Source organism: Lithobates pipiens, unplaced genomic scaffold (assembly GCF_037356315.1).
Source record: "Lithobates pipiens isolate NorthernLeopardFrog02 unplaced genomic scaffold, aLitPip1_a1.2 Scaffold_19, whole genome shotgun sequence".
Taxonomy (NCBI): Eukaryota; Metazoa; Chordata; class Amphibia; order Anura; family Ranidae; genus Lithobates; species Lithobates pipiens.
Window position 1 is genome coordinate 296,583,772 of NW_027507764.1, and position 12,469 is coordinate 296,596,240.

General features: G+C 46.0%; 1 protein-coding gene across 1 annotated transcript in view; it reads left to right on the plus strand.

Annotated features, from left to right (window-relative positions):
- The first annotated feature begins 2,475 nt into the window (after nucleotides 1-2,475).
- The window catches only part of LPCAT1 (lysophosphatidylcholine acyltransferase 1), a 213,336-nt gene continuing 203,342 nt past the window's right edge, over nucleotides 2,476-12,469 (plus strand). The window contains exon 1 of the mRNA XM_077492013.1: nucleotides 2,476-3,001. Within this exon, the coding sequence (XP_077348139.1) occupies nucleotides 2,894-3,001 (108 nt within the window). The 5' untranslated portion in view covers nucleotides 2,476-2,893. The remainder of the gene's footprint in view (nucleotides 3,002-12,469) is intronic.

Consider the following 12,469-nt stretch of genomic DNA (forward strand, 5'->3'; position numbering starts at 1 on the left):
TGCCCATTTCTGTGCATTGCATTTTGGGCAGCCCATTCATCTCAATGAGCTGCCCTTTGCACGAGAATTGTGCAAAAAAAGTGCCTTCATTTTAAAAAGCGCTCGACACCAATTTTTTTTCTAAGTTTAGAGCCCTGGTGCCCAACCTGCGGCTCTTTGACACTTTTTTGTGTGGCCCTGGCCCTGAGGGCCCTACATCTGTGTTTTCTATTGCCCTGTAATAGCAGTAATCTCTAGCTGTCTCTTACAATTTGTCTCCAGTCTTTGACAACTTTCTGAGGCATGTCTCCAGTTTCCAACAAGTAGTGTAGCTTGTTCCCAATCTCTGACAAATCCTCTTCACTTTAAAGCGGGAGTTCCGCCGTTTTTTGTTTTTAAAATAAGGACACTTACCCGCCCAGCACGCCCGCGATGTCGGCACCCGAAGCTGATCTCTCGATCGCCTCTCGGGTGCTGCCGCCGCCATCTTCGGTATGGGAATCAGCAACTGAAGCCTTGCGGCTTCACTTCCCGGTTCCCTACTGCGAATGCGCGAGTTGCGCTGCACAATAAGGATGGTCCCCGCTGTCTGGGATCCGTGTGTTTCCCAGCAGACAGCGTGGGACCCGCAGGAAGTGGTGTAAATACCCGCAGAATCTGTGGCTATCTATGCCGGAAGTGGGTGCAAATACCTGTACAATACAGGTATCTGCACCCCCCTCCCCCCTGAAAGGTGCCAATTGTGTCACCGGAGGGGGGGAGAGTTCCAATGAGTGGAATTTCCACTTTAGGGTGGAGCTCCGCTTTAAAGGCATTGTAAAATCAGAAGGTTTATTTTTTTTATCTTAATGCATTCTATGCCTTATGCACACGACCGGACTTTTTGACAGCAAAGGTCCGACGGAACGAGTCCGTCTGACAATTCGATCTTGTGTGGGCTCCATCGGACCTTTGCTTGCCAAAAATCTGGCGGACTTTAGAAATAGAACATGTTTTAAATTTTTCCGCCAGACCGAGAAATCCGTTCGTGTGTATGCTAGTCCGACGGACAAAAACCGACGCTGGGGCAGCTACTGGCTACTGGCTATGAACTTCCTTATTCTAGTCCGGTCGTACCTCATCACGGTCGAATCCGTCGGACTTTGGTGTGATTGTGTGTGGCCAAGTCCGTTCATTCCAAAAGTCCGTCAGACCTAGTCCCTCGAAACGTCCGGCCGTGTGTACGCGGCATTAGTATCAAAGTCAAAAACACATTGAATAACTTGCTTACTTTGACTGCATCCAGAGAATAGCCACTCGCAGCTGGATGATCACTCAGGTTGGACAGTCCCTCTCTCACAAGGCCCAGCAGCCAACTTGGTGCTTACTCAGGAACAAGTCTCTGCCACAGACGTTGTTGTAGAAATGTACAAGATGATGTCTCTGCCACATACGTTGTTGTGAAATCTATAGGAAAACTAAGCTTGAGAACACTTGTAGGATACCTGGATCTTTCAGCCTGCTTGGCGATATCCACAAGACCAGATTCTCTCGGTAACTTCAGCCCTTCCAGGCTCTTGCTAAGAAAACCAACCCGTACGTGGTGTTCTTCTGAAGAGTCCTCCCCTGGAATGCTTGAAGTACACTGAGTCTCTCCCGAGCCGGAGATGGCACCCAACCACCTCAGAATCCTCCTTTAGTTTCCTTGCCTCGGGCTAGCCAGCCCCGAGACATTAAAGTCGGGTGTCTCCGCACCCCAGACCATAGCCTTCCTGGGGGCTGGTCAGGAGGACCAGGACCATGTAGTCAGCACTTCATACTGGACCCCCAACCATGTGACCTCCCCATCTTATGTACCCTCTCCCAGAAGCACAGCGAGAGCGCCACTCCCACTGGGTGGGCTCCAAGAGAGAGTAACTTAAACACCTGACCAGACCACAGTGCCATGCCTGCCAGAAGAGACAGTGTCCCCTGTGGCCAGGCTGAACATCTCACAGTCCAGTCAGACTGATGCTGAGGACCAATTTAGATAATTACACCCAAACCAAACTGCAGTTTAGGCTACTTTAATTTTAGAAAAACCGCATAGCGCATGCTCTTTAGGAGCCTCCGCTACACAAACATCAAGCGTTTTTTTTCTGCCAAAACACGTTAGGTGGAAAGGCATCTGGCAGAGATGGGCAAACACCCGGCGTGAAGGAGGCCTGAAAAGTGTTCTGAATGCCAAACATAGCAGTTTAGGTGCCAACCTAAATTTAGCCTCAAAAAAGAAAACTAAGGCAGCCACCACACTTGGTAAACTGCCGTCTATATGGGCTTCATAGGAGACTTTGCTCCATGTGAGAGGAGCAGCCCCCAGCAGGTGCAGGGAAGGCAGAGCTCCCTAATGGCACAATGTAGAGCTAGGCTCAGGCTGTCTGTGAGGAGAAGGGGGCGCAGGCTCCGCCCCTCACGCGTGTCTCCTCCCCCTTGTATACCGGAGGATGGGAGGGGGGAAGGTAGCGCATCATCTGGCAGCTTCCTCCTCGTACACCCTTTGCTGGCCGGTGCAGACAGCGGCTCCTCCTCCCGCTCCAGGGCTCCTCCTCCTCCAGGTCTCCTCACCATCCTCCGGAGACGTGTCTTGTCAGATCCCCTCACATCCTCCTTTCCCCTCCTCCGTAGCTTTCGCTTTGTGTGTGACTTCCCCGGCCTCCCGGCTAATCGGCGCTAAGCATCCCCCCGGCCTCGCAGCTCCCTCCTCCCCTCCTTGTGGACATCTCCGGATTAGAACCCCCCGCCCGCCTTGTCGGGAGGAACAGGAAGGGGGGGATAGATCTCGTCTCCCTCCATCAGAGCTCAGCAAGGAGCACAGCTCCATCCGCCGGGAACTTGTGGCCTCTTGGATTGCTTGCATTCTCCGTCAGTCCACCATCATTGTTATCCATTGATCGGCATGAGGCTGGTGAGGAACAAGGGAGCTGGTCGGGAGAAGGAGCTGGCCAGGCCGGTCAGGAACCCCTTTGTGCATGACCTGCGCTTCACCCCGCTACAGAAAGCCAAAGTAGGTGCTCGGTGTGTGTGGTCTGTGTGTGAGAGAGGGCACCCATCATCCTCATCATCATCATCACAGCTTGGCACATGCCATCCCTATCACACCTTGGCTGGGGATGTCAGCTGTGAGGTCCAGGAGGACTACACATCCCTCCACATCATCTCCTCCTAGACCCAGCATTGACCATGGATCTCATCACAACCTGTGCCATAGGACGGCCCTTCTCAACCTTTTACCCCAGTGCCATCCCTGAAATCAGTGCCAGGTGACCCCTGTTAATAGCAGGGAGAAGAATCCCATCTAGTAGTGGTCCACAGGAAGGATGATTCCACCTGTATCGCGGTGGTCCGTAGGAAGGGAGTCCTGTCCCTCTCTTTATGGTGACGGTACTTAGGAATGGTGTCGTTCCCCTTTATGGCGGAGGTACATAGGAAGGATGTTTACCCCAGTGCCATCCCTGCAATCAGTCCTGGGTGTCAGGGGACCCCCTGCTAATAGCATTGAGAAGAATGCAACCCATGCAGTAGTGGTCCATAGGAAGGAATATTTACCCCAGTGCCATCCCTGAAATCAGTCCTGGGTGTCAGGGGACCTCCTGCTAATAGCAGTGAGACGAATGCCACCCATCCAGTAGTGGTCCATAGGAAGGATGTTTCCACCTTACGGTGCTGGTCCATAGGAAGGGAGTCTCATCCCCCGCTCATTATGGTGGCGGTACATAGGAATGGTGTCGTTCCCCCTTATGGTGGCGGTACGTGGGAATGGTGTCGTTCCCCCTTATGGTGGCGGTACGTGGGAATGGTGTCGTTCCCCCTTATGGTGGCGGCACGTGGGAATGGTGTCGTTCCCCCCCCTTATGGTGGCGGCACGTGGGAATGGTGTCGTTCCCCCCCTTATGGTGGCGGTACGTGGGAATGTTGTCGTTCCCCCTTATGGTGGCGGTACGTGGGAATGTTGTCGTTCCCCCTTATGGTGGCGGTACGTGGGAATGTTGTCGTTCCCCCTTATGGTGGCGGTACGTGGGAATGTTGTCGTTCCCCCCTATGGTGGCAGTACGTGGGAATGTTGTCGTTCCCCCCTATGGTGGCGGTACGTGGGAATGGTGTCGTTCCCCCCTATGGTGGCGGTACGTGGGAATGGTGTCGTTCCCCCCCCCTATGGTGGCGGTACGTGGGAATGGTGTCGTTCCCCCCCCCTATGGTGGCGGTACGTGGGAATGGTGTCGTTCCCCCCCCCTATGGTGGCGGTACATGGGAATGGTGTCGTTCCCCCCTATGGTGGCGGTACGTGGGAATGGTGTCGTTCCCCCTTATGGTGGCGGTACGTGGGTATGGTGTCGTTCCCCCTTATGGTGGCGGTACGTGGGTATGGTGTCGTTCCCCCTTATGGTGGCGGTACGTGGGTATGGTGTCGTTCCCCCTTATGGTGGCGGTACGTGGGAATGGTGTCGTCCCCCCTTATGGTGGCGGTACGTGGGAATGGTGTCGCCCCCCCTTATGGTGGCGGTACGTGGGAATGGTGTCGCCCCCCCTTATGGTGGCGGTACGTGGGAATGGTGTCGTCCCCCCTTATGGTGGCGGTACGTGGGAATGGTGGCGGTACATGGGAATGGTGTCGTTCCCCCCCTTATGGTGGCGGTACATGGGAAGGATGTTTATCCCAGTGCCATCCCTGAAATCAGTCCTGTTTGTCAGGGGACCCCTTGTAATAGCAGTGAGAAGAATGCCACCGATCCAGTAGTGGTCCATAGAAAGGATGATTCCACCTTGCGGTGGTGGTCCGTAGGAAGGGTGTTCTGTCCCCCCTCCTTATGGTGGAGGTGCATAGGAATGGTGTCGTCCCCCCCCCCCCCCCCCCTTATGCTAGAGGTACATGGGAAGGATGTTTATCCATCCATGCAGTAGTGGTCCATAGAAAGAATGTTTCCCCCTTACAGTGGTGGTCATTCTTCCTACGGGCCACGGCGGTATGCAGAGGGGGCGTTCTTCCTATGGGCCACGGCGGTAAGCATGTCCCACCGCATGTCCCACCCATTGGAAGGATGTTTCCTCCTTACAGTGGTGGTCTGTAGTAAGGGTTCCCCCCCCCCCCCCTTATGGTGACAGTTTTGTAGGAAGGGTATGTGCCCCCTTACGGTGGCAGTCCATGGAAAGCATGCCCCCCACCTTATTCTGGCAATCTGTGGGAAGAGTGTTGTCCTCTCCCCCTGCCCCCCCTCACCCGTTACGTTGGTGGTCCATAAGCAGACTGTCCTTTTGCTTACCATCATGGCCCATAGAATGTCACCCCTCTTACCATGGTGCTCCTGTAGGGAGAATGCCCTCCCACCTTGCTTACCATGGTGCTCTGTAGAAAGAATGTCCCCTCTGCTTACCATCATGGCCCATAAGAAGAATGCCCCCTCTGTTTACCATGGTGGTATAACATTTAAAAGAAAATTAAGTTTCACTTTAAAAGTCAGCAGCTACAGTATATGTAGCTGCTGGCTTTTGATTTTCATAGACTGGGGGGAGCTCTTTAAGGAACTCTTGGCATCCTCTGGAGGACTCTGGTTGAGAATGGCTGCCATGGAAGGTCTTCAGAAAGCAACTTGTATGAATGGACTATGAGATTTGGTGGTAGCTATGGGTTATATGGGCTACGACAGTTTTCTCACCATAGTTATTCTCTGCCCTGTCTTATTAAAGATTCCCATAGGTGCTCATTTAGGTGTATTTTTAAACCTGTTTTCATGCATTTTGCTCATGTGTTGCTGTGAATTTTGTGTTATTGCATGTGCGGCGTTGAAGCGAATTTTGCGTGAACTAGGTAAAGTAACAGCTTTGCGTGATAGCAGGCCAAGCAAGGAGTCTATGCTTAAAGTACATGTAAACCCCATCACTTAAACCTCAGTCATTCTTAATATTTTTCAATTCACAGATTTAATTATTAAAACAACATCTGGTGATGATATCATAAAGGTCCTGTCTTCGGCCCTTTCTGTTACAGGGTGACAACGTTCTGTCCTTGTCCCTAGTTCTTCTGTGTTGTCACCCTGTCATATTTTCCAGTGGAGACTGCAAGCAGCTATGCTGATGCATATTGCACAAACCTGTTCCACTGTTGTCACCATCAGCAGCACTATTTATGCAACAAGGCAAAGATGAGAAGTGTTTCTTAAATAGAAAACAACATGGCAATGATACTCCGTGCTTGGGGGGGGGGGGGGGGGGGAGAAGGGCGTAGGGTTATTGTTTAGATGTACTTTAACCTTGTTCATGCTCCGTAACCATCCCACTTTGCTGATGCGCTCCCTGAAAATTCCTGTGCAAGTTTCAGCGTTCACAAAAAATCTGAAATTGCTCAGCTGTGCATGCTTCCCCATCCAACATGACAGTGCTCAGGCCTGGTAACAGGCTGCCCAGGCATATGGCGCTGCACTGTGGTAGGTAGGGGGTGTCATATAGTCCTTCATACCTGGAAGTACCTAATGTCTGGCAAGCTGAGCACAGGAAAGGTAAGTATTAACTCTTGATGCATTTTATCAAACATACCTGTCACCTTGCTCAACTCGCACAAAGTTCGATTTCCTTGACAGTATACAGTAGTTCTGTACTTGGAGTGGCATTAAAAAAAAAAAGGTATACTTATATTTTAACCAAAGTATCCAAAAGAGAGGGCTAGAAATACAATATAGAATATAAACCATATTATATTGGAAAATAAACCATGCATTAGTTGCTGGAAAGCGCTCCTAAAGAGCAGACATGTAGTGCTGGACATACGCCGTACAATCACTTTAACACTAAGATTGTACAATCGCCTCATAAAACCAACTCATTCAGTTTAAAATAGAAATCAAAGGCAAAACATTTGTTTATAGATATTAGAAAACATCATCAGTACCCCCCGTTTTTTATGTTAGGGTAACAAACACTTTAAGCTGGTTATAAACTGTACAATCAGATTGTATAATCTCATTTATCCACTTCTGGACCACCCACCGTGGATATACATTTCTAATTTGACGTTAAATACCGTTGTTGTGGCAGCAGGTAGCTACCATAACCCTGGTATTTTTATTCACGGCGGGTGGTCCTCTTTAAGATCAAAGTGGTCTCTGTGTCGGATTTGCCGCAAGATCACTTTTATCGGCAACGTGAGAGGGCCGTTGGTAGCGGAGACGTGGCGGAGACGATCCGGTTCTTTCCCCTGAGAGACAGGAAGTCGAGTGAGGGAATGATGGTCCCCACTCAACTCCATGCCATTGGATGACAGAAGCAACGTCAAATGTCACTTATGCCCAACGGCCTTAAATGGACAATTTTTTTTTTTTTTTGTTTGCTTTTACATGTAAATGTGAGATTTTTTTTTTGACCCCAGATCGCACATTAAAGAGGTCCTGTGATGGTTATTTTTCTAATACAAGGGATGTTTACATTATTTGTAAAGTGATCCCAAAATTGTTTTTAAAGGGACAGTGTGAAAAATAAAAAGTTAAATAATTTTAAAGCGCCCTGTCCCTTCGTGCTCTTGTGAAGAAACCATCGCATATGTAAACTGTATGCAAACCACACATGTGAGTTATCACCGCAATTGTTAGAGTGAGAGCAATAATTCTAACAGAAGACCTCCTCTATAACTCAAAACTGGTAACCTGTCGCCTACGAGCAGGCGCAAATTTGAAGCATGACATGTTGGGTATAAATTTAATTGGCGTAACATTCATAATATAAAAAAAAGAGTTAACTTTACTGATGCACTTTTTTGAATAAAAATAAATAAAAAAAATATTTTTTTCCCCCAAAAAATTTAGTTTGTAAGACCGCTAATCACATACGGTGTGACATAAAGTATTGCAACAACCATTTTATTCTCTAGGTTGTCCCGAAAAAAATATATAATGTTTGGGGGAGTTATGTTCTAGCAAAAAATACAATATTTTAACTTGTAAACACCAAGTGTAGTTAAAAAAAATAAAATAAAAAAAAATAGCCTTGGTCCTTAAGTGGTTAAGCCTCGTTCACATTTTGCAATTCGAGATTGCAGGCAGAATCACCATTCTGGAACCCCAAATGCAATGTGTTTCTTTTGCGATTGTCATGCGTCAAGATAGATTGCACAACAAACCTTGCCTTTATGAATCAAGTGAAGCCTGTCGCCCAAAAAAGGAGCAGTAGCTTCTTTTTGGGCGACAAGTGCACGTAGGGCAGCGCCTTCAGGTAAGTAAGTTGGCCCTATGCAACGCGCAAAATGGCGCTCTTTGAAATGTGCATAGCTGCTATGCGATATGTGAACGGGGCCTCGTGTTTTTCAAAAATCTATTTAGTTTGCATTAGAGCTGCACGATTAATTGTTAAATTACACGATCTTAAAGTTTTAAGGCAAAAGTGTAAATCACTGCCAGCCCCTCTATTATAGGCAGGCATATCACACTATGTAAGGCTTTTATAAAAACAAGGATTATAAATTCATTTTTATTGCTATCTTCAGGCCAGTCACTTGCGGCCACAGCTTTGATTTATGGCTTTTTCAGGAGGGGCTAAAATCTCCCTCTGACATCAGCCGGGGAGGTCACATGGGCTGACGATAGCACTAAAAATATATTTGCAATCCTGTGGTATGCCTGCCCATAATAGAGGGGCTGGCAGTGACCATTGTAAGGTGTGGTGTGTGTTTGTTTTTTATTTTAATTTTTATTTATTTTTTAAATAATAGCGGAGACACAGAGGAGGAGAGGGCAAGAGGACAGCTGCGGATGACGGAGGGACATATGCTGACCACGGTGGTCAGGGCTCAGCAGCACTGATTCTAGTGGTCAGTGCAGAGAGGGGGTATACAGGTTTTTTTTTTTTTTACAGTTTAGAGGGGGTAGATTACATGGCACAAGCACTGTGCTGTTTAATCTGTTTTAAGGGATATATATTCTACAAACCCTTTAATCTGACATTTCAATGATTCAGTGCAGAGCCGTTCTCTGCTTGCTGTCCAAAAAAAAAGGGAACCTGCCAAGTTTATCACATCATTGCTCAGCGCTGAGATAAAAAGAAACATTGTATCATTCGGTTCTTTTAGATCAAAGGAATGAACTTCGGTCTGTAAATGAGGGCAGTATATATATATATATATATATATATATATAATATATATAATATTAAAATTGTGATTCTCATTTTATCCAGAATCATGCAGCTCTAGTTTTGTATTAAAGGATAAGTTCTCATTTGGGAGTATGTTACATTATCCTCCTTTTTAGGGTAGACCATGTAACATGTTCCCGCTGCCTCTAGTGACAGCGAGTTGGGGATCTTCTCCCCAAACTCGCTGTCACAATAATAAATAAAGTGGCTGTTTGGGGTTCCACCTGCCCAGCCGTGTCATTCATTCAGAGTTCTGTGAATGGGAAAACTACAACTACTGTCAGCTTTTGCGGCTGCCGTCTTGTAGTTTTCAATGAACTACCAGAACGAGGGTGAGTACTCTAGGTAGTTCATCGACGGTCCCTCTCATTCTGTAACTTCCTGCCCATACGTGGTACAAGTAGACAGCTTACACTGACAGTCTGTAGGAACCCTGCATTGTACTCGCAATCTGCTGATCATGGGTGCAATGCGGATTTTTTTTTCTTTTTTCTTTTGATGCAAATTTTTTTTTTTTTTTACTTGAAAAAAAGATTTTGTATTTATTTAACGTGTACTTAACCTTTAACTCATGTAGGCTTTTGCTGTACATTAGTCTATGATAAATCCAAAGGAGATTGCACAGTCCGATTGCGTAGTGTATACTCAGCTTAGGCTCACTAAACACATTGAAATCTGAACATAGAAGCAGCTTTAGATATAACACAACTGTGAAATATGAGGCTCTCCCTAGTCTTGCCCAACCGTTTGTATCCAGCCTATGAGGCTGTTGCACTACATACTTGTCAATAGATCTAAAGGAAATTGTGCAGTCAGATGGCAGTTTGTATGGTGAATTTTTAAGACTCGTCCTATACAAAACAATCTGACTGCACAACTTTAGATCTACCAAAATGATGTACTATGTAGACCTTTTTAATTATTATTTATTCAGGATTTATAAAGCGCCAACATTTTGTGCAGTGCTTTACAACATGAGGGCAGACCGTTACAAAACAATTCAATACAGGAGAAATCAGATCATTTTACTCTTTAGGTTTTTCTTCCAAAATGATATTCAGTAGCTGCCGAGCATATTCCTAGGCTCTCTAGGAGGTGGCACTTTATTTTTTATTTTTACCATTTCTCAGACAAGCGGGTAGTACAGTTTGAGATTGTAGATCCAAATAGTTCAAGTTTACCTCCACTGAGATCTATGCAAATACCGCAGAGATTCAAAGTTCCAGGTCTCAGTGACTTGCAGTCCTGCATAGCACTTTAACAGATGTTTCAGTCCCTAATATTCCTGACATGGATGTGCAGCAGTTTTAAATTAATGTATATATTTGGGCAAAACTCTTTTGCAAGTTATGGACGCAGTGGAGAGGGGTTAGCAGTGATTATTATTAGAATTTTTAGTCCTGTTAGATTGCAGTAGTGGTACTGTAAATCCATCTGCAGATACAAATCCATTTATAACAATATCTGGAATGGCTTGTGCTTATCATTTGGATCCTAAAAAAAAAAAAAAAAAAAAAAAAAGAGCTGCTCTCCTTTAATAAAGGACACTTACCTGTCAAAGGATCCAGTGCTTTGCTCACCCGAACAGCTTCTTTGTCGATCTTTGCTGGCAAGTTTATTGTAGGTAGCTGGCTGTGATTCCTTGCGGCTTCACATCTGGCTGTGCTTTGTGAATGGTCCAGCAGCATTTTGGGACCAGTGACAGTTCAGGTAGATCCCTGTGGGTCCTCACCCCCACCCCCCCCAAAAGAGTGTTAGAAATAGAAGAGGAGGGCATAAAGTGGAACTTTTAAATTCCGCTTTAAGGGCTCATTTACATGGGAGCCATCATACGCCATGAAAATCAGCAGTATATGTCTGGGAGTGACAGGTGTTTGCGCACAGCCACCTGTAAAAATCAATGACCGTCTGCAACTGTTCGCTGCTAGCCGCCCATCTGAACATTTTACTTGCGTACAGACGAGGACGAGTGGCCTGGGGGACACATTGTTTTTTTATATTGTCACTTAGAGCTGCACGATTAATCGTTAAAGAATCAAGATCGCGATTCTAGCCCAACCTCCCCCCTGTGATCTTAACACAGCATTTTCCTGATTCAGTGCAGAAAAAAAAGGGGGCAGCCTGCCAAAAAGATAAAGAGAAACATTGTATCTTCTGTTCTTAGATCAAAGGAATTTAACTTGGTCTGTAAATATGGTCAGTTTAACCCAGCCTTTATCGACTTTTTCAACACAGAGGAACCCTTGAAATGGCTCTCCAGTCTCGGGAAACCCCTGCTAAAAATTAGAAATTGTGAAGAATTACCCCCTTACAGATAGTTGAAAACATCAATGGTGTCGGTGGAAATTTATCTGAGAGGCAAAAATGGCCCAATGCTGAGGGGACCGCTAGCAACCTCTGGAGGAACCCTGGTTGAGAATCACTGGTTTAACCACTTAAAGACTAATCCTTTTTCTGAAACTTGTTGATTACTAGAGAAAATCCTGTATTTTTTTATTTTTTTTATTTTTAAGCAGGGACCCAAAAGAATAAAATGGTGGTTGTTGCAATATTTAATGTCACACTGTATTATTTGCGCAGCGCTCTTTCAAAAGCATTTTTTTGGGGGAAAAATTTACTTTAATGAATTGGTAACCGTAAAGTTAGCCCAATTTTTTTTTTGTATAATGTGAAAGATGATGTTTCACCGTGAGAGAATCGTGATCTAAGCAAAAAAAATGTGATTCTCATTTTGGCCAGAATCGTGTAGCTCCAGTGTCACTGCACCTGTGTGACTGAACCCTAAAAGAGTTTTCTTAACCTGCCTTCTCCATATAAATGTGACACAATATTGCTTATATAAAGAAAGCGCTTGATGGTGGCATATGTTTTGGGCTTTTTTTTTTTTTTATGATTAAACCAACATGTTAGAAGCAATTTGTTTACAAACATTCTTTCTAATAACTGTGGTCAGATAATCAGTCAGACTATACCCATTGTAGCATCTTTGTAACCTAAATAAACCATGTAAAGCTTTTCCCAGCTGGTTGGCACCAACCAGCATCTGTTCTTGTCCCCGCTCAGCAGCCATGCTCTATAATTGGCAAGCTCGGTTTCTTTAGAAACAACCCCTGTATTCTGCGTGGTCTCTACTGGGAACTAAAAATAAATAACCTGCTTGAATGAGACCCCATGCCATTGTATGGGCTAATTTAGTATCTTCCAACTGTAGGTGTGATTGTGTCTCCTAATTATTCTGCCTACAATATCTGTTGACTCAATGAATGTATGGAGTGCGCCAGGGCTGTGAATGCTACTATTGTAACATCTGATGGAGTGGCACAAAACAGCCGTGTTGTCTGCAATATTTAAAGCAAAT